Source organism: Cryptotermes secundus, unplaced genomic scaffold, assembly GCF_002891405.2.
Source record: "Cryptotermes secundus unplaced genomic scaffold, Csec_1.0 scaffold376, whole genome shotgun sequence".
NCBI classification, from domain to species: Eukaryota; Metazoa; Arthropoda; class Insecta; order Blattodea; family Kalotermitidae; genus Cryptotermes; species Cryptotermes secundus.
In genome coordinates, this window is record NW_019720708.1 from 93,298 (window position 1) to 115,906 (window position 22,609).

At 39.4% G+C, this 22,609-nt stretch overlaps 1 protein-coding gene across 11 annotated transcripts; it reads right to left on the reverse strand.

Moving 5' to 3' along the window:
• Positions 1 to 6: 6 nt before the first annotated feature.
• Positions 7 to 22,387, reverse strand: LOC111871640 (SAP30-binding protein). Of its 11 annotated transcripts, none has more exons than XM_023864929.2 (3): positions 14,872 to 15,177; positions 13,609 to 14,507; positions 7 to 1,928 (listed from the first exon to the last, which is right to left on the reverse strand). In XM_023864929.2, exons 2-3 carry the CDS (start codon positions 14,399 to 14,401, stop codon positions 1,921 to 1,923), a joined length of 801 nt encoding a protein of 266 aa, XP_023720697.1. In that variant the 5' UTR covers positions 14,402 to 14,507; positions 14,872 to 15,177; the 3' UTR covers positions 7 to 1,920. The 11 variants fall into 11 exon arrangements, with proteins under 11 accessions (XP_023720697.1, XP_033610265.1, XP_033610270.1 ...); XM_023864924.2 differs by lacking the exon at positions 7 to 1,928 and adding an exon at positions 11,886 to 12,296 and having other exon boundaries at positions 14,872 to 15,179; XM_033754405.1 differs by lacking the exon at positions 7 to 1,928 and adding an exon at positions 12,305 to 12,335.
• Between the last annotated feature and the right edge of the window lie 222 nt (positions 22,388 to 22,609).

The window sequence follows — 22,609 nt, forward strand, 5'->3', positions numbered from 1 at the left end:
TTTTGAATCTAATGTTGTCAAAATGTCCTCAAGAAAAGACTGGATAGCAGTATAGGTAGATTTATTAGCTCGGAAACCATTTTGGGCACTAGAAATCAAATTATATTTATTTAAAAAACTTATAACTCTATTGTGTATTAAAGTTTCAAAGATTTTGGAAAATGCAGGAAGAATTGAAATTGGTCTATAATTATAGACCAATATATAGACCAATAATATAGATATTACTAATTATAATTAGTAATATCTTGAATTCGGCCCTTCTTTAGAATAGGCCGTACTTTGGCGATCTTCATCAGATTTGGAAAGGTACCTGTGTTTAATGAGAGATTAAATATGAAAGTTAACAGTTTATTTATAAACTGTATGCAGTGTTTAATTAATGATACCAGAATCTCATCAAAGCCAGACGAATACTTATTTTTTAGTTTACCAGTAACATTTAGTACCTCCTCTTCGGTAATAGGAGCCACAAACATCTTATTAGCAGGGACACACACCTGTCTAATATCCTTTGTATGGGTACACATCCTATCAACAATCTCTACGAAATGATCATTGAAATGATAAGAGAGAAGCTGGGGGTTTGTAACTAACACTGAACCAATTTCTATCGCAATAGTCGGATTTGAAATACAGCCTTTTCCTGTTTCTATCTTTATTATATTCCATAAGGCCTTTGTACTATTACTAGAATTTGCAATAATACGGTCATTTGCACGTTTTCGAGCAGCGAATAAGATCTTTTTATAGGTACTCTGGTATTTTTTTATATAATTTAATGCAGAAGCAGATAAAATCAGCTTTCTTTTTAACAAACGCAGCAACTGAAGCTTCTGTCTAGAAACTTTTATACCTTTAGTAATCCAACATACTTTATTACCTTTCTTTCTTGAGACTTCTTTTAAAGGGAAAAACCGATTGAAATACATAGTGAACTTGGATAAAAAGTAAGAATATGCCCTATTAACATCAGATTGGGAGTAAACCTCATTCCATGATTCAGATGCCAGATGGCAGTTAAACATGTCTATACTATTCCGAGAAAAGACTCTTTTTATTATAATATTTGAAGTGGAAGGAAGATTTACAGTTACATCCATAACAACCGCAAAGTGATCAGAAAACCACATTTCCATCACATTTGTTACAGAAGGATAGAAAATCTTGTTTGTTATCATGACATCTATTAATGAACTAGAGGAAGAAGTGACCCTTGTTGGACAAGGTACAGTATTTACTAAGTCATTTGACAACAATAGGCTAACTAAGGCTTTTTGGTGAGTTGTATCAGTCAATAAATTAATATTCCAATCTCCACATAAAATCAAGAAACATGCCTTTTTTGCAATCTTATTTATAGTTGTCTGTAACAATTCGAGAAAACTGTCCACATTACTCACTGGGGATCTATATATACATACCAATAATAATTTTAAGATCAATAAGTTCAACAGCTGAGATTTCAAATAACTTATCCCTACCTAAATTTGTAACAGTGGGAAACTCCTTGAACTTGAGTTCATTTAATATAAAAATACAGGAGCCCCCATGCTTGTCATCTTTTCTACAATAGTTAGCAACCAATTTATACTGATCAATATTAATATACATAAGTTGCTCATACTGGAGCCAATGCTCAGAGAAACATAAAATTGTAGGCTTATTTGACCAAGAATCCAGTAACACTTGAAATTCAAATAATTTGTTACTCAAACTTTGAACATTTTGGTGGAGAATACCCAGTTCCTGATAATTTGAGATTTTGTTACAACAAGATGGTAGAATAGACTGGTGTAATGAAGTTACCTTAAAAAATCCTTACTAACTTTTTTGTATGGTTGACGACGCGTTCTCTTCGAAGGTATTGAGTTATTTATTTGAGAATCATTTTCATGGTTACTAGACCTCACTGTAACTCTATGCCCCTGCAAAGGAAAATAAATGCCTTTATTTCTTCAAGCTTTACGTAGCAAGCTGTCAGTCAGTAGTTCAATATGGATCAAAGACCAAAGCGGTTGACACCCAAGCGATTTCTTGGAGAACAAGAAATATCTTACTTCTTCTCCAATGAGCTATCTGATGTCCCTTGTGAGTCTGCTAGTGATAGCGACTCACAATCTGATAGTGAGTGTGGCAGGGGCGAACAACAAATTGTGACCACAGACAGTGAAAGTGAAAGTGACCATAGCTCCAACGAATGTGCGGGTAGCAACATTGCGGGGACAGCCACATGGGGAAAAGTAGACAAGATGCCTGCTTTGGGACAGTTTACTGGAAATCCAGGAGTGAAGCAAATTCCATTGGACCCAACGCAAGTGCCTGAAGTAGCGGAACTGTTTTTTGGAGATAGTTTCTTTTACATGCTATGTCAGGAAACTAACACCGTGAACATTATGACAGAAGTTATAAGGCGTTGAAGTGGGTGGATGTCACTTCAGCAGAAATGAGAAAGTTTTTTGCAATTATCTTTCTAATGGGCCATACAAGGAGGGATAATCTGAAAGAGTATTGGTCAACAGATCCATTTTTAGAAATTCCATTTTTTGGCAAACTAATGAGTCGTAAGAGATTTGAGCAAATTTGGTGGTGTTTGCATTTCAGTGATAATGAACTGCAACCACAGTCAACAAGCAGGCTTTTCAAAATTCAGCCCGTATTGTACTTTTTCGTTCAGAAATTTCAGACAGTTTATAAGCCAAATCAACAACTGTCTTTGGACAAATCTATGATTCCTTGGAGGGGAAGGTTTCGTATGTGAACATATAATCCTGGGAAACTTACAAAGTATGGCCTACTTGAAGAAAGTTGTGAAAACCTCAAAACTTACATATGGCCTGCTTGTTCCTGTAGTTACTGAAAGCACTTCAGGCTATATTGGAAATTTATAAATTTATTCTGGTGAAGGAAAGAAATTACAAATAACTATTCTTTCCGTTTTGGAACCCTATCTTGATCAAAATTACCATGTCTATCAAGACAATTATTATAACAGTGTGGCAACTGCAGAACACCTATTTTCGAGAAGAGTACGTGTTTGTGGAACAATTAGGGTGAACAGAGGCCTTCCTCCAGATCTGAAAGAGGAATGTACATCACTGAAACGTTGTGAAACCACATTCAGGAGGAAGGGGGATATTCTTCAGTCCTGGAGGGATACTCTTGTTGTGAATATGATTTCCACAATTCACAATTCAAGCATGGTTGATGTTCAAAGGAGACATGGACAGGTAAATAGCCTGTTTGTATTTCCGAGTATAATATGTTCATGAAGGGAGTTGATAGAGCTGATCAGTACTTGGCCTATTATTCTCTTCCTCTGAAAACAGTAAAGTGGACAAAGAAAGTTGCCTTGTGGCTTATAAATTGTGCCATTTTCAATTCATTTTTGGTTTTCAAAAATCGAAACCCTCATTCAAAATTGAAATATAAGGCATTTCTGCTGAATGTGGCAAAAGCCTGGGCTACACACCACATGGCGGTGGCAAAAGTGGCTGCAGACACAGTCTTAGTATGACCGGGGCCATCTACTCCCACCCCACACAGGCCTCATTTTGAACCCCCTGGGCGACTCAGGTGATATGTGGAAACATACCCTCACGAAAATTGTGAAGAGTGAACATTTCAAGGGGAAGCAGCCTTCTAGGCAATGCCGTGTTTGTGCAATTCACAAGAAAAGGAGTAGGACTGCCTACGTTTGCAAGTTTTGTGTAATGCCACTTCACAGAGGGGAATGTTTCGAGAAATATCACACCCTCAAGCACTTCTAGAAGCATTGGTAAGTGTTCTCAAAAAATTTTAGTTCACAAAATTAATTAGGAGATTTTATATTAATTTTTAAAGTGAACAGTGCACAAGTTAGGGGAGAAGGTATAAAAATGCTGGTCCGCATGGTGATTTAAATATTTAAATTGCCAGTCCGCAAAGTGTTAGGGCGGTATTATGGGTAAGTCAGGATGTTCAGGGTCTATGCAAGTCAAAAGATAATATACCAGAATCCAGAAGGCTATGATGGGCTGGCAACATTTCTAGGATACGTAAAACGAGGGCTTCATATACAATTCTGGTAAGTGAAACCATCAACTTGGAAGACTAAAAAAGGATGGGATGCCAACATGAAGCTAAATCTTGGGCAGAGATGTTGTGAGGATCAAGAGTGCATGGAACTGTCTCAGAATCATGTTCAACAGTGTGTTTTATTACTAGTAATGTTGAACCTTTGGGTTCTACAACCACAAAGTTAGTTAATCCTTGCACTGATGATTGCTTCTTCTGGGATGTGGTGATATGTTATTTGGTAGATAGATACCCATGTTTCAGAGGAACTTACTGCATAATGTTAATAGTCACTGTTATGAGAACTTCAAATCTCACATAATCCCAGAATCCACTGGAAACAATTGAGGAAAACCACAGCAATCTGAGTCAGCTGAACTAGTGTGGTGTCCAAAATACACATCTGGTGTGTTACTGCCAGTCAAACTTGGCTGAATATCGGACAACAGTCATTAATGATGGCCTAATATGCATAATGTAATAAGAATTAGCACATGTATGGCCCTTAACAATTCTAGGAAACAGAATCTCTCAAGATTTTATTCAAAGTTTTCATATTTTATGATATAAAAAGGTAAAGTTTAAAATTAATTCCAGAGAAATTAACCATTTTCAGGTTTATTCTGCTCATCCTGAAGAAGTATCAACGAACATGGTACAACTGTACTCACAATCAGAATATGCTGAGTGCTTCTATTGTTATGACTATTATTAAAGTATACACACATCTCAGAAAAGTTACAACCCATGAATGTTTGGCCACACAAACATAAAAGAAACTCAAGCACATAAAAATGTATACCAATCAACATAAATATCCACAATCTGGTAGTGATACTGTTATGCAATGACTTTAATAGAGTCAAGATATTAAAAAGAAAAAAATAGTGAAACACTGTTTCTTAAACACAAAGTTAACATTTACTGACTGGATGTCTGAAAAACAGAATATTCTACAATTCTTCAATCATGTACTTGGGCCCCTTCAGCAAATTCCTGCATTGTACTACCTACCTCAAAACTTCTAGCAAAATTCACATTTTATTTATGCTCATTAGACCAACATAACAAAAACACAAACACACCATAACATGGTCTACCTACTACTGAATACAGATGTGTTAGAGAAATATAAAAATTGGTCCAATTATGGGGGGGGGGACTGTGCAATTAAACCACATGCATATGTATGGATAAATGGTGTGACAATGTCAAAACACTGTGCAAATAAAAGCAAAACAAGGAACAGGTCACAGAGTCACAGAATTGTAAAGACATAGTCGACATAGAGTAACTCAACAAATACTTACAAAGTAAAAGAAAAGTAAAGCTATCCCTGTACCAGGCCATGAAGGCCCATATAGGGTTGTGAGACATTGAGGGTCCCACATATCTAAACAATTGGCTCAAAGATGGCGGTAAGGTTGTCAGCCTTACGTGCTGGCCGCGCTTTACTCCCCAGGAAAATTATTTAATTAATTCCTGGTACTCATTCCTGTTAGAGGCTGAGTCAACCCCAGGGCCATAGCGCGGCTTGAAGGATTAGGTCAAGTGAAAAAAAATCAATGACCTCATCGGGACTTGAACCCATGACCTTCCGGCTTGTAGCATAACCCCTCAACCAACTATGCTACCGTGTGGCCCTAAATACTTACAAAGAAATACATTTTTTAAAACTGTTACTATGGAGACTGACAATTTAGGTATTATTATTATTATTGGAGGGGGTGGGTTTCCCCATGCACCGCGACCAGTGGTCTATTGTACGTCCCCCTGTGATATTCTACCAGTCTCTACGCCCTACCGATACTGGTGCGTGCCATCAGTCCCGACTCAGCCAGTGAGTTCAGCCTCTACTGGCTCGGCGGTATCTCTTGATGCTTCCCCCATTTACCAGAGGTGTTAGAGACTACTGTTGGGCGGGAAATGTCCTGAATTTCGCTCAGTGGTCCCCTTGGGACATGAGGTTCTTTTACGTGCTGTAAAGCTACGACACAGGACCCATGGCTTAAAGTCCCTCCCGGAGGACTTGTTCCCTGAATTTTTCCGCCCTTAAAAATTCCACGACCTCCGCTGGGTTTGAACCCGTGTACCTTGAGTCATGAGGTGGGAACGTTACCCCTAGACTACGGAGGCTGCTGACAATTTAGGTATAAATATTATCCATTTTTCATACACCTACATCTATTGGTTTTCTTCACTTTATCATGAAGATAGAAAGCAGGCTGATGAAGATGTGAATATATGACTACTGCAAAGCATAGACCCTCTCAACGTTCTCAAGTCCAAAGATACCCAGTGACATGTACAGATAACAGAAGTATATTATGTTAAGCAGAGGCTGGTAAATTAGAATTGAGTAACACAAGACAGGACTCTGAACCTGGTAAACTAATCTTAGTACTTTCCAGTTTAATGAAGTGAACAAGTGGTTTGGAATCATGATATTGTAGCATGCAGATCCGTTGCTAAGCATCAACTGTGGAAGAAGCAGCTATACAACAGCCACTACTGAGTAACGGCTTTGCAAACAAGCATGTCTGCATGGCAACAAATGGATACAGCAACAGAGGAATGGCGTTTAATGTGCAGTCCATGCTGAGAGTTTCTAGCAGGACAGCTGAAGCAATGAGTGAGTTGTGAGACACAGCTGGTAAGAACGTGTGCATGGAAGCAGAGGATATCAACTCAGCTTCTAACAGAAATGAGTACCAGGAATTAATTAAATAATTTTCCTGGGGAGTAAAGCGCAGCCAGTGGGTAAGGCTGACAACTTTACCGCCATCTTTGAGCCGAATGTCTAGATAATGTGGGACCCTCAACATCTCACAACCCTACGGGCCTTCACGGCCTGTTACAGGAATAACTTTACTTTTTTTACTATATGTGTAGTGAACTACAGTGTGTGTGAATTAACGATACCACTATAGTTGCATGTAGTTACAGTCACTAGAGTTCAACAAATGCAATTACCAGTCACTAATGCACATGGCAATATACAGTCTTAGTTCAGGTTTAGTTATGTTGGATCTGAGGTCTTCACAGTGGTGGTTATGAAGAGCCCTGTCCCCTAGGATATAATGCTGTTTAATCAGATGAAAATCAACTGACATTTCAGATGAACATGTCAACTCCATCTTCAGGGTTGAGAATAAACCAAGAGGGAGGTGATATGTTACTCCAAAACATCAGCTGATTTTCAATGACCTACACAGTGTTACATTCCAGATGATATAACTCTTCATAGGTTCTATGTTACAATATTTCATGACAAAAAATTAAGACATTTTGTTTCTCTTTCATTACCCCATTTAATATCTGAATTCATAGCATAGTTCAGTCACAAATAAAAGGACCCAAGCCAAATTCTTCAATTTCTCTTTCCAGGTTTGTAATGAGGATACTGTGAAATTGTAATATTTGAAAACTTAATTCACAATAGATTACTAACAGGTAATGGTGAAATTCATTCTTCCCGAAGGAAGTGAGAACCGGCTTCATGAATGACACTTAAAAAGGTATCCCACTAAAATAACTGCATCCATGATATGTATACAGTGGCCGTCTTGTAGTGCACTCAATTTCACCTGTTACTTCACGACACGTTTCGGCAACATAGTGCCATCATCAGGTGCCCTAATTACGCTAATCTATTGCATTGCTTGCCCTCATATGTCTTCACAACACCATTTAAAAAGTATTTAAAAAGTGCGTATTTGTCAACTATAATAAATTTACACTCACTAAAACTTGTTAAGATTATTCATCTTATGTGTCTTAATTAAAACTTGCGTGTGGTTCATTCACTATGAGGTCGTTTTTCTTATTTTCTGTGTAAACCTTCTTAGCTGCGAGTGTTGTTACAACACTCGCAGCTAAGAAGGGAACACACATCACAAGACACGGTTTACACAGAAAATAAGAAAAACGACCCCATAGTGAATGAACCACATGCAATTTTTAATTAAGACACATAAGATGAACAATCTTAACAAGTTTCAGTGAGTGTAAATTTATTATAGTTGACAAATACGCACTTTTTAAATACTTTTTAAATGGTGTTGTGAAGACATATGAGGGCAAGCAATGCAATAGATTAGCATAATTAGGGCACCTGATGATGGCACTATGTTGCCGAAACATGTCGTGAAGTAACAGGTGAAATTGAGTGCACTACAAGACAGCCACTGTATACATATCATGGATGAAAATCAGTGCAACAGGACGCTAAAATACAACATTAAAAATAATTGCAGTCTCCAACTACTCTCAATGTGTTGACAACTGAGAACAGAAGTCTCAATTTCATACCAATTAAAAGTCACTGGACACATAAATAAGTAGTAGAAACACATCAACCCATCCAACAACTAGTTTCATGGCAGTAAGTGAAAGAGTTGTCTTTACATGTTTCAGCCACTGCTGGCCATCACCACAATGTATAGACAACACTTAGCAACTACTTTATATCTGCTGCTGCATAAACAGCCTGTTATTACAGTAGGACAGTAAAGAAGGACTTTTAATAGTTATAGAGATTAAGACTGAACACTTAATGCACTTAAAGCAAGTTGTGAATATCGACAATATTCAGAATGAAATAATACATATACTGAAAATAGTGATGGAACAGAACTACTTCCAATTTGACAAAAATACTTGCCATGGGTGCCCCCATATCAGCAATAACAGCAAAAATATTTATACAGACTATGGAACATACTTATAATATAGGACAAAGACAAAACAAACATTGAACAGACACTTTTAATGAATTTAACATACAACCATACAGTTTACTATCAAGAAAGAACAACACAAGGAAATCAACTATTTAGATATTACAATACACTACAAAGGCAAAGAATTAGAACTTTCAACATGCAGGAAACCTACACAGACTGATATTATAATACCTAATAGTTCATGCCATGAATACGAACATAAACTATCAAGGAGTACAAAGACAAAACCAACACCGTCCAGTGTGACTATTTAAGTTTTATCACTTGAAAACTCATCACCCTTACATGTTTCGATCCCTACAGATCATCCTCAGAGGTCATCAATACTTTTTCCGGAAACTACTATTACAATAGGTGTTAAATTATATACTTACACATATAATGTCTGAAATACACAATGTACACAATGTTCAACTTTTCACGGTCACAGCAGCCTCCTCGTATTAAATTTTTTTAAAAACTTTGTTGTTTAAGATTAAAATTTATAAACCATGCAGGTTCATGTCAATTCTCCTATTGTCTTTCTTAGAGGTGGCTGATCTTGTGCCGCCTGTCTACAACACAGCAAGCCACGAACAAACACGGACAATACTAAGAATCTCCTTTCTCAAGATAGACAGGCAGCACAAGATCAGCCACCTCCAAGAAAGACAATAGGAGAATTGACATGAACCTGCATGGTTTAGAAATGTTAATCTTAAACAACAAAGTTTTTAAAAAATGTTAATACCAGGAAGGCTGCTGTGACTGTGAAAAGTTGAACATTGTGTACATTGTGTATTTCAGACATTATATGTGTATGTATATAATTTAACACCTATTGTAATAGTAGCTTCCAGAAAAAGTACTAATGACCTCTGAGGATGATCTGTAGTGATTGAAACATGTAAGGCTGATGAGTTTTCAAGTGATAAAACTTAAATAGTCACACTGGACGGTGTTATTCTTGTCTTTGTAAGTGTTAGTGTGACGGACCAGAATGAAACAAAAAGAAAAACTTATCAAGGAGTAAATATCTATTAAATCACTTACACACATTTAATAACAAAAAGATCAAAACAAAGGGGAAAACACCATAAAGAAAAACATACTACAGAAAAAACAAATTTAACACAAACCTACTTGAAGAACCACTGTCACAACCAGAAAAAACAAAACATTCATAAAGACCCCAAGCACCAAAGAACAAAATGGACCACTTATTACATATTGCAGAAAAGAAGACAAATATCCAAGCTTTTAAAAACACACACAACTCAGAGTAGCCTCTGGCACACAAAACACGATCAACAATACATTGAAACATCACTCACAGACAGATAAATATAACAATAGCAGCATATATCAGATGAAATGCCTGGACTGCCCATTAAAATATGTTACTCAAACAAGAGAGCATTCGATGGTAAATATGAACATAGTCATGCCATCAGGAGTAACAATAGCAATTCCGGATATTCAAATCATATATTAAATATATGACATACATATGGAGCAATAAAAGATACTATGGATGTCATAAGGACAGGAAGGAAAGGCAGACACTTAAACTCCTTAGAAAAGTACACTTACAGAATTAGCAGGAACAACTTAAACATGAACAAACCACATCAAGCATACACAGTACAATAAGTAGCAGTACACACACTACCTGGAAAGATATTTAAAAGAACCACCATACCAAATCAGTACAAGGTACACACAACCAGAGGAGTGGTACACTCAAAGGGGCATAGAAGTATAAACACATTTAGACATAAAAGGGTAGCAAAGCCCAAGAATTAAAGACAGATTTACACTAACAAACATATACTCACATTACAGATAGAAGCTGAAATACAAGGATAGAAGAACAGACATGCTCAAAACACCAAAACTGAGAACGATGATGTACATCAAAGAGTACTATTAACATAAGTGAGCACAGTGCAGTAGAGTCATCAAAATGTGTAGTCTGAATATGGACCTGCGAGGCCAAAACATGTAGCCCAATAGAAAATATTTATATATATAAATATATTTCACATGGCTCTGAGGATGTACAATGCATTGCCCAATGAAATTAAAACAACCTTTAATTAATATAAATAATTTTAAACATAACTTAAAGGACTTTTTGTATACTAATTCATTTTATACACTGAATGAATTTTTATTAAGAGATAATCATTGTACAAATGCATAAGTATATGAGATGCTGAGTAGAATATTTAATGACTTTAATAACTAGAATACAATTATAATTATTTTAGTAGAATAATATATGATGCATTTATTTTATATATTATATTTTTAAAAAACTAGTATACAATTTAGTAGAATGTATATGATGAATTCATTTTATATCAAAGAACTGTATGATAAATATTTGTTATTTTATGTAAAAATCTCATCTTGAATTTTATTGAAGTTTTAATGTTTAAATATTAGAGAATAACTTTACTGTGACGTAAACAATTTTTGTTATAAATTATACACAGATTTTATTAGACAATTGCTTGATTGTATTAAAAAGATAATTTGACACAATTCTGTATCAAGGCTTCAGCCTCAAAGGATGTGATGGAACAAGAAATTAATGTTAAAGTTAAAGTTAAATGACATTTTAAGAACATTTTAACTGACATTTTAGTGAGCTTAATGTAAGTTTGATGTGACATAAAATAAAAAGTGCGTTGCATTATAAATGGAGGAGACACAGCACAAGTGATATTTCAATGCAACAGGATGCTGAAAAATATTATTATTATTGTGACGTGTTTTTAGTTTGAATCTTGTTGGTCACGTGTGTAAGTCCAATCCCACTTCTGACACCAAATGTGACATGTTTTTAGTTCGAATCTTGTTGGTCACCTGTGTAAGTCCAATCCCACTTCTGACACCAGTGTAACGTGATTAGTTACTGAAGACGCCATTCGGATTGTTAATTGGTTTATTTAACAACCTACAAGTATCGGCTACAATTGATTATAACACTGTTGCAGGGTTTGACACTTTATAACCCTATTCACAATAATCTCTTCACTCTGCGGGGTTTCACACTTTATAACCGTATTCGCAATAATCTGTTCACTCTATCTTCAGTAGGCTACACGTTTTCACAGTACAGGAGCTATATAAGTGTCTCTGTATTACACACTCCCAATTACACAATTACACACGCGTCCAGTTCTTCTTTCCACGATTGTTGCTATACTCCCACTCGCTTCATAGGCTGCTGCCTTGAGAACTGTCTTCAGCGGCTGCTACACTGAGGACTCGTTCACTGCTGACTGGAGAACTGTCTTCAGCCGCTGATACACTTTTAACTAACTATGGCGGCTGCGTAGTTCCCTCATATAGTCGCAGCGCCCGCCTGTTACGCAATGGGTACCGCTGTTGCCTGTTATCCGTGTCACAGCTGCGTTGCGTGTTACATCATCACGGGGAGAGGGGCAGGGTGTTGACTTGCCTATTACCATAGTAATGCCAGCGCTACAATGCCGCCACGTACCGCTGGGGAGGGAAGGGTCCTCCGTTGCGCAACATGTCACACTATCAAGAGCAATTGGCTAAGGTAAAACAAGTTAAAAGGCTTATTGAATAGCTAGAAGAATATAAGGATGGCCTTTGCTTCTATTGTTGGTTATGTAAAACATTTTACTGAGTGCGTGGTGCTGTGTGCAGTCCACCATAGCACATCCCACACACCACCACGTACTTCACTCGATTACTATACCTTCTGATGACAGCCAATAATGGTCAAAATATGTAAAGGCCATACTTTTACTCATTCTATTAAACTAGTTACACTTCATGCGCTTCAACTGCTTATTTATGTTTTTAGAAGTGTAATGGTTCGAGATGCATCTTATGAAGTTACTGGACGGTTACGCTCATGTTTTTATGTGAGTTACAAATACAGTTATATTACATGTACACAATTCTTATTACGTGCTTTTGTATATATGCATTTCTTACTAGCAGAAACATTCAATAGAAGCATGGTTCATTCTGCACCCTCTGCTCACTCAGACTGATTTCATAGTTATTTCACTGGATCTCCAACATGAAGCTAAATGCACATTATATAATTAACTGTATAAATGTAAACTCATTTCACATAATATTCATATGCTGAAATCCTTTTCCTGAGTTACTGCATGTTATACCAGTCAATGAAAAAGATTCATTATAGAATGAAATTCCTAGTTTTCCCATTGAATATATATAAAAAAAAAACATGTTCATATACATGCTTTGGCATTATACTCTATCTTCTAGCACTGAATGTATGGTGTAAATTGGGATTTACCTGTATTATATAGTTTACCAATGCTTCTATAGGAGTCGGGATAGTGTAGTTGGGCCAGCTGACTACAGACTGGATGACCAAGGAGTCAGAGTTCGAGTCCTGGTAGGGTCAAGAATTTTCTCTTCTGCACATTGTCCAGACCGGCTCTGGGGTCCACTCAACCTCCTATCCAATGGGTGCCGGGGGCTCTCTACATGGGGGGGAGGGTAAAGTGGCCAGGGCATGAAGCTAACCACTCACCTCCAGCTAATGCCGAGGTCAAGAAAATGCAGATCTACACATCCACTCCCCCATACACCTTCATGGTGTAATGCTTAATTAGTTAAACACTGGGGCAACTTTACCTTACAATGCTTCTATACCAAACATGTCCATACTTCATACAGCAAGACAACTAACATGTCAGAATACCACACCTCACTATACACTTAATGTACGTAATTCAAAACCCATATCAGATTCTTGGTTTCTTGGGAAGTAAACCAAATGCTGATATAACTGTTCCCTTTGTACCTGTAACACCTGTTGTTAATGATGGTTGCTGTAGCAGTCCAGCTGGTTTCAGTATATGACCAGCCTGTGTACCTCCTGCCATGTTAGCTGCCACCATTGTTCCAACCTGATCCCACTTTGACTTCCGTCGTTTAGCATCATCTTCTGCTCCTGAGCCACTACCTGGTCGCTTAGCTGTACCTGATACAAACTCAACTTTTGTTTTATCTTTCCGTTCCTTCTCACGTCGATCCATCTCTGCTTTTTGAACGCGAGCTAGTTCTTCATAAAATGATTCTTTTCCCCACCGTAAAGGGTCATAAGCGTGGGCTGGATAATTTGTCCCAAATTCATTTATACTACAAAACTGAATCAATTTCTCATAAATGCTTGGATTATGGAAATCTTTGCGCTGCTGTATCACATGATTCATGTCCAACCCATTTGATTGCACCCTTTCATACAAACGGCTTATCTTGTCTTGACGCGAATTTGAACAAAGGCCTGTTGGTTCTGGAGGAAGATGGACACCATCTGAAGGATCCCCTTCACTACCTACTGACTTCTGCCTTTCTTGCTCTGCACCTTCACCTGGGGTTCCTTCATCATCTGAAATAACCGTATCATCATGGTATGAGACTAACCGTGGAGGCACTACAGGAACTGGTGGTGTTGTAATATTAGATATATTGGGATCTGCGCTACTATCATCATTTGGTGATTTCTCGTTATCATCCACAACACCATCCTCTTCACCTTCAGAATCTGTGTAAGTGGCAGTAAGAGATGCAAGAGCAAAGCTCTGGCTAGACATTTTGTAACACAACTCTGTTCACAGTCTACCTCCAATGTGACTGCAGCTCTAATGACAAAAGGGCTTCAACACCAAGACACCTTTTGCAATTGTACCATATGGAAACCTGAAAAGAAAAACAGGTTCAGAAAATGATGCTCAAGAGTTACAAAGCCTGCGGGAACATGAAAAGATTCACAAAGCATTTAAAACCTTGATTTCCTTTGTGGATAATTTTACGTCGCTACCAGCATCTCCCTTATATATAACACAGCACAGACTGATTGATTGATTGATTGATTGGTTAGGGACGAGCTGGAAAGGATGTTAAAGGAAGTGGTCGTTGCTTAATCGAGGAACTATCTTGGAACTTTCCTCGAGGTACTGAAGAAAATCATAAGTAACTTCCCTGAGGACAACCAGTGTGCCCTTCCGAAATTCGAGTCAAGTACTTCGTACATACAACAATGGGGCATTAGCGATACACCTACCTGCTTACGATCTTCCATACATTAAAGGGTCATTTCTCACAATTTACTTTGTAATATGGAAGCCATGATTTTATACACAACTGTTTAAACTAGGTAATTCGATACTACAAACACCGACTACCACGTAAATACCTTGACACTGGGAAACAGACTACACAGAACTCACATCCAAACTTCTCCAGCTCTAGAAATTAGCGTTTCGGGCGAATAATTACTTCAACCGCATCGATAGCCATCATTAGCAATGCTACCAACAAAGTCTCTCTTCTACTTCTGCCTGTTTTTCTTCGTGCAAAGGCGCAATCATTGTAGTGAAATCGAACAACGTGAATGGTACTTTAAATTCAATTCTCTTTACGCGTGTAGTAATAACTCAAAAATACGAAGTGATAATTAAATTTACCTTACTATATTGTACAGAGGCTAGACCAGTGCTTCTCAACCTTTATATGAGACCGCGGCCCAGTAAGTTCTTTTTTTATAAGACGAGGGCCCAGTCCCAACAAATTTACTCGTAAATACCTTTCCACTTTTATTAAAGTTCATGCATTAAGCTAACGTAATATTAGTACTTAATTTAGCATAATCATAAAGAGTATTAGTACACTTATGTATACGGTGTGGCATGTTGACAAACATAAAATTACATTTAAATTAGTTATCAGTCACTGGACTAATGAAATCTTGTAGCATTCTGTAGTTTCCTCAGACCAACATCATTAAATTAATTTGTGCTAATTTTCATTAACGTATCCCATGCTGATCACCAAAAACTTATGTTATTCAGCTTAAAATTGATTATTGTATTATTAAATTGATTTTAATGATGTTGGTTTGAAAAAAAGCGGCAGTGTGAAAAATATTTATGCATTGTAACTCACCATAGAAGTCAGCTGAGTAGGGGAAGAAGCAGAAGGATGTCAACTTGCCGGCGAAACACTTATTATCACATACACACGCCAAATAATTATATATGTAAAGTATGTAATTTGATAAATAAAAATGTATGAATCTCTCAATTCTAAACATTACTTCCAACACTAATTCATATTTTGATTTTAAAGACGCAGCACTTTAAGAATACCCCCCGTGTGGAGGCGGGGCCGAATACCTCCACCGTGACCCTGCGAGTCGTAGGAGGCGACGAAAATGAAAGTCTCAAATCTGAGACAGTAAAATATGGTCGCGAGTCCCAAGGACTCGGATCCAAGAAGGCATGAGCTGGCCAGCACCAGAAGCATATACAAAAGACAGATCCGTCCTCTCGTCAGAGAGGGCGCCCCACAAAAATAAGACCGTAACTGTCAAACGGTAATAATTAATATCTGGTCATGAGCCCCAGATGGGGCTCGACACCAAGATTTGCTGACTGACTGGACGTCAGTCGCAATGTGACTTTGACTTTGACACCAAGAATACGGTAGTAGTAGAGTGAGTGGAGGTGGAGAGTAGTGATAAAGTGACAGAGTTCAAGTGTTTGTCCACTGCTTGTGTGTGTGAGACTGTGGGTCGAGATTATTGGCAGTTAGGTGTGTGTTCGCATCGATTGTAGCTGAACAGTGAAGAGTGGAGTCTGCGACATTGGATTAGTATTTATATTCATTGTTGATAGTGCTTCTTCAAAAACTGAAGTGAGTGAACACAAGACAAGAACAGTGGTGCCAAATATGGCTGCCATCCCAGTGCCGGGATACCGGGCACATTGGACCACGAAACGTCAGACGCTAAAATCACAGTACCAGCAGCTGGTAGGCGAGTTTCCCAACGCAGACGCACAGCTGAAACAGCTCCTTCAAGTTCTCCGCGACATCGAGGACGTGGCAGGGCACACTCCAGCTTCGGTGGGTGACAGTGAAAAGTGGCCATCCATCGTCAGCGAGGCGGACGAAAACGGCCCGAACTACTGCCAGGTCCTAACAGGGAAGACCCTGTTTAGTGCCCTGTATGGCACATACGCAGTCGCCTTACTGAAGTTAAAGGCTGTGCTGAAGGCGAGCAGTCAAACTGCTCAGTCTGAGGAAACTAAGTCCTCTTCAACCCAGGAGGACGGTTTCAAAGAAATCCGGCGGCGCAAGCGGCACGGTACCAATGCGGCCGCCCCGACCTCGAAGAAAAAAGTGGCAGCTGCTGAAATCACGCCCCCTAGCAACTTCTTCGTCCCCCTTAAAACATCAATGGAGACTGACAGCACTAGTGCAGAGGCCGCCACACCCGAGGAGTCAGTCTCTGGCAAAGCAGTTAGGCCGTCTCCAATAATATTTACATCATCCACGAATCTCATACAGTTGCAAAAGAAACTGAAAGACGTGGTCAAGGACGACTTCGAGTTCTGTAGCACAAGAAACGGAACCAGAGTCGTTACGAAAGACGTGGCGGATTTCGAAGCCAGCAAGTCACATTTCACCAACAATAACCTAGCCTATTATTCCTTCTTCCCACAATCTCAGAAGCCTGTTAAGGAAGTAATCCAACATCTCCCCATCAATACCCCTGCGCAGGACATTTCAGAAGATCTTGAAAACCTGGGCTTCGATGTTGTTAGCGTCAAGCAAAAGACAACCCGTTGATCCCAACCTGAAGAACCAACAACCAGGAACCTTCCCTTGTTCCTGATAACCTTATCGCGGACGGCAAAACCACAGGAAATATTCAATCTGCCAAGCCTTTGCCACATATCAGTCAAGGTGGAGACGTATAGAGCTCAGACTGGACTTACGCAATGTCATACATAACTGTCAACAGTTTGGCCACGTCTGGGCTAAATGTAAACAACCTCCACGCTGTTTGTGGTGCGGAGGCGGCCACCGTCACAAGGAATGCCTAGAAAACAGAAACGCTGCTTCCACCCCAATATGCTGCAACTGCCGGTTGGCAGAGGGAGACAAGCCACACCCCACCAACTATCGGGGTTGCAGACACACCAGGGAAGAAGTGCAAAAAAGGAAGGCGAACAGAACGCCGAAAACTGCTACGGAGAGGGTGTTCTCATCGAACCTTGTCACCCCAGGCGTGTCCTTCGTTGTGGCACTACAAGGCAATGCAGAACAACAGTGACCACAGGCAAACCCCGCTCCAATGGCTTGCCCTACAGTAACAAAACAAAATGTACCAGCCCCTGCACTACAGAAAGATACAGGTCAGTCAGTTCAGGCTCCTCATGCAAATATTCAACCTCTCGACAATATGTTGAGAGTTGTGACTGCAGTACAGCAGATCATGACAGAGATCAATGGTGCAGTGTCTGAAGAGGACAAAATAATGGCCATTACAAAAATTGTATTAAATCTCATGAAACAAAATGGCCACTAAAGTTCATAGGCCACTCAAAATCATACCATTTAATGCGAACGGCATTTGGAGGCAGCGCTATGAGCTCAGTAAACAGCTGCAAGACCTACGCGTAGATGTGGCCCTGTTTTCAGAAACCCATCTGAAACCTCACGAGAGATTCTTTCTTCCAAATTACCACATTTATAGAACCGACCGTCACTCAGGCAGAAAAGGCGGAACTGCCGTTGCAGTTAGAAATGGCATCCCCCATAACCATGTAGATCTACCAACCCTTATTTCAGTAGAACCGACAGGAGTCTGCATATCAATTGGTAACAGTGAAGTACTGCTTACAGCTGTTTACAAATCCCCAGGCAGGGCCTGGAGTGATGGTGACATCACTGAGCTCTTAAGCTTTAAACGTAAGTCTATTTTGGCAGGTGATTTGAATGCTAAACACCTATTTTGGAATAGCAAAGTTTCAAACCCCGCTAGCTTGAAACTCATGGATTTATTTGATATTAGTGATTTCAAAATCTCAGCACCACATTGCCCCACTCATTATTCCCCTACGGGAAATGGTGACGTTCTGGATATTGTGGTCTACCAAAATATCAGAATGTTAGATGTCATCGTCTCCGATATTTTGGATTCAGATCACCTACCAATAGTATTCCACATTATTATTATTATTATTATTATTATTATTANAGAAGCCGATAAAGCGGCGCGCGACTTTGCAGCTCTATTGCTTCGGCATATAGGTTGTCCACAAGAAAAGTTACACTTTCGGACATAAACAACGATCTTCCTGGTCTAGGTCGCCTGTTAAAACATAAGCAGAGGCTACAAAAATTGTGGCAAGAAGCCAGGGATCCAGCATGTAAGACGGTACTAAATTGGGTCACAAAATCAGTCAGGCGAATGACCCGACAAAAGGAACTTGAACGGTGGGAAACAAAAATAGGTAACGCTGAAGTCACTCCTCAGAGTATATGGCTAATTGCGAAATCCCTCCTAAAGAGGGATGGACCAAGAGCACCAACTGCTATTCATGGTGCTGCAGGCATTAAATTTCACCCATTCTAAAAAGCCAATGCAATTGCTGATTGTTTGGAAATTCAGTTCACGCCGCACAATCTGTGCGACGATAGCCGTGAACGGCGGGTGGAGGCTAGAGTTCAAGCTCTGCTCGAAACCGTAGACGACAAACCCCTCAAAGGATCAGACCATGTGACGTACAAAAAATTATAAATTCCTTGAAATTGAAAAAGGCCTGTGGAATTGACGGCATCCCAAATGCATGCCTGAGGCAACTTCCAATGCGACCATTAGTTCACCTAACTCATTTATTTAATCATTGTCTTCGGCTCTCTCATTTTCCAAATGCTTGGAAGGAAGCAAAAGTAACAACTTTACCTAAACCCGGTAAAGACCCGAAATTCCCGCAAAATTTACGTCCGATCAGCCTCCTGTCTACGAGAGGAAAGCTATTCGAAAAAGTAATTTGGAAGCACTACAAAAACTTTGAAGAAAGAGGCCTGCTCAACACAAGCCAGTTTGGTTTTCGTGCACGTCACAGCACGACATTGCAATGTATGAGGCTGGCGGACCACGTGACCCTTAATTTCAACAATAAAATGTCTACGGCTGCGGTGTTCTTAGACATCGAAGAAGCCTTTGATACCACGTGGCATTCACGCTTACTGTATTAGTTATGAAAATTGGAATTTTCGAACAGTTTGACCAAACTTATTGGGTCCTTTCTTTCTCAACGTAAATTCAAGGTTTCGGTTGAAGGCCAAATGTCAACCCCAAGGGAAATGCAAGCAGGGGTGCCACAAGGCTCAGTCCTTTCCCCTACCCTTTTCAATTTGTACATAAACGATGCCCCCCAAACACATGGTGTTGGCAGTTGTAGTCTAGCATTTCCAGGCTAGTATTTGTAATACTGCAGATAGCAGTAGTTGTGAATCTGTAAATTGTGTGATTGTAAGAGCGAATGTGAAATAAAATTCGCTATTTCCAGCACGGCGTGAAGTTACTTGTCGCGTTATACACCCAACACGTGACAATATCTAGGTGTAACTTCGATAAGAGAGTTACATGGAGTACGTATATGACTATATAAGAAAATTATGCAGGAAACAAGCAGAAGTCATACAAATCATGAAAATGAGAATGTTCGCAACATCGGACAAGGCGAAGCCCGCCACAGAAAGTATAAGAGGCTTAAACTTGGCGGCGGTCAGGCATACGCCCGTTCAAGTGACTAGCCTGCCGTGGTAGCGATTACTACTAGAAATAGGGCATGGTCTGCTGCACAATGCCTTGGTTGACAGAGGCCTTGTAATTATTGTACATAGAAATAGGAATTAAGACTCGAATTAAATTGTAAATATATGTCAATACTGACAATGGACTTACTAACACAGACTATGACTGACAAATGAGAGACCCGACCTCTCGTCAGAGAGGGCGCCCCAAAGAACAGGACAGTAACTTTCATAAAAGATAAAAGAAAAAATCTGGTCATGAGCCCCAGCCGGGGCTCGACACCAATACAGACAGACTGACGGACCGTCAGTCGCAATGTGACTTGGACTTGGACAGCAAGAATACAGTTAGAACCTAGACGCCATACGATACAGACAGAAGACAGTTGAGATCCAGCCACGGCCAAGGATAGTTGAGACGTCGCATTGAAGTATTTGGCCACAAGTCAAGTGACAATACAAGGGATAATAATTGTACAGTGTAGAAGGGTGAATGTTCAATAAAGATTCGATAAATCCGAGACCTACGTAAAGTTATTTGGCGCGTGACACACCAAACACGTGACAATATTCTAAAAGATTCTCCACGCAGAATGGAACCATACATCGCTTCCTTGGTTTCCACATAGGCGAAAGCATGGATCTCTACGTAAAAGCGATCATGTCTTGTGGTCACTTGAGGTGATCCATGAAGACAACTATTCGCAGCCAGAACAGTCAAAACATGACCGTGACTCGATATACTGAAATTTCCTCAACACCAGATGTAATGGTTATATCGTTTGCAATATTATATTTAGGCATCCTGTTGCACTCCATACGCTACAAGATACAAGCTCCGTCTTCAGTGCAAACCATATATTGTAGGTCTTTCGTTTTGCTCTCCCCTACACACTACATGTTTCGGCCACAAACGGCCATCATCAGGTGTATTACTCACGTATCTGTCACACTGCACTTAGTTTAACATTTAAAATTTAAAAACACAAGTCTTCCTGATTGTTCCTTTCGTCACTATTACCAAAATCTACTTCGTTGATGAAGAAAGCAGTCTTCTGGGATTTGGCACCGTGTATATGTGGTCATAACACCACATATACACGGTGCCAAATCCCAGAAGACTGCTTTCTTCATAGTCACCGCCGTGAAAGCCTCAAATCTTACATACTTCGTTTTTGTCTTTGTTATTTACACTCGTCAATTTTGATTTCTCTGAATTAGCACTTATAAAACCTTAATTTCCAATTTTAAAATATTTCAATTTTCCTCTAAATTTTAAAATTTGAAAATTTAAAAATGTCAGGGTTACTCGCCCTATGTCTATAGTGCTGCAGCGGCTACTTCTTGTTTCTGGTACTGTACCGGTGTTATTCTGTGCAGTCTCTGTGTGCGTCATGAATTGCTCTCCTGTATTTATATGTATAATTGAATTTCTCCCACGTCAATTGCCTATTTATACCGTCATTATTTCCCGTTCTGGAATTCAGTGGTTGAATTTCCTCAACATCTAATGGTTATACTGCAAGAGCCGGGATAGCGCAGTCGGTATAGCGACTGGCTACTGGCTGGACGACCGAGGGATTTGAGTTCGAGTCCCAGTGGAGTCAAGAACTTTCACTTCTCCATGTCGGCCTGACCGGCTCTGTGGTTCATCCAACCTCCTATCCAATGGGTACCGTTCCCCGGGTGTAAAGTGGCCAGGGAATGAAGCTGACCATTCATCTCCAACTGGTGCCGATGTCAAGAAAATGTGGATCTATACATCCACTCTCTCATATGCCTTCATGGCGTAGTGTTTAACCAGTTACCGCAATTACACATTCTTCAGGGTCTTGTGTTGTTTGTGGAAACTGGATATACCCTGTGTGTGAGACTGGAATTAAAATAAGAGAGGCAGCACACCCGCGCCTTCCACTAAACATTCAGATCGAATGTTGAGTTGTTACTTACTTACATGACCCACTCAGACATACAGCAGCTTGATAGACGCGGGGCCTCCAACCGGAATCATTTGGAAGGAAAGTCTGACACACCTGAAGAAAACATCACGGAAGCAACTGTTAACTATCTAAAAATCCAATGTACTTTCTTAATGCGAAATGCATAGCCTTAACAACGGAATGTGAAAGTGATATACTGAAACTCCCTGCTGACTATATATCGTGGACGGTTCTTGTAATCTCTGCAGGCTA

Coding starts and splice junctions, on each gene's coding strand:
- LOC111871640 (XM_033754374.1), bottom strand. CDS start 1,181: ATGATAACAAACAAGATTTTCTATCCTTCTGTAACAAATGTGATGGAA.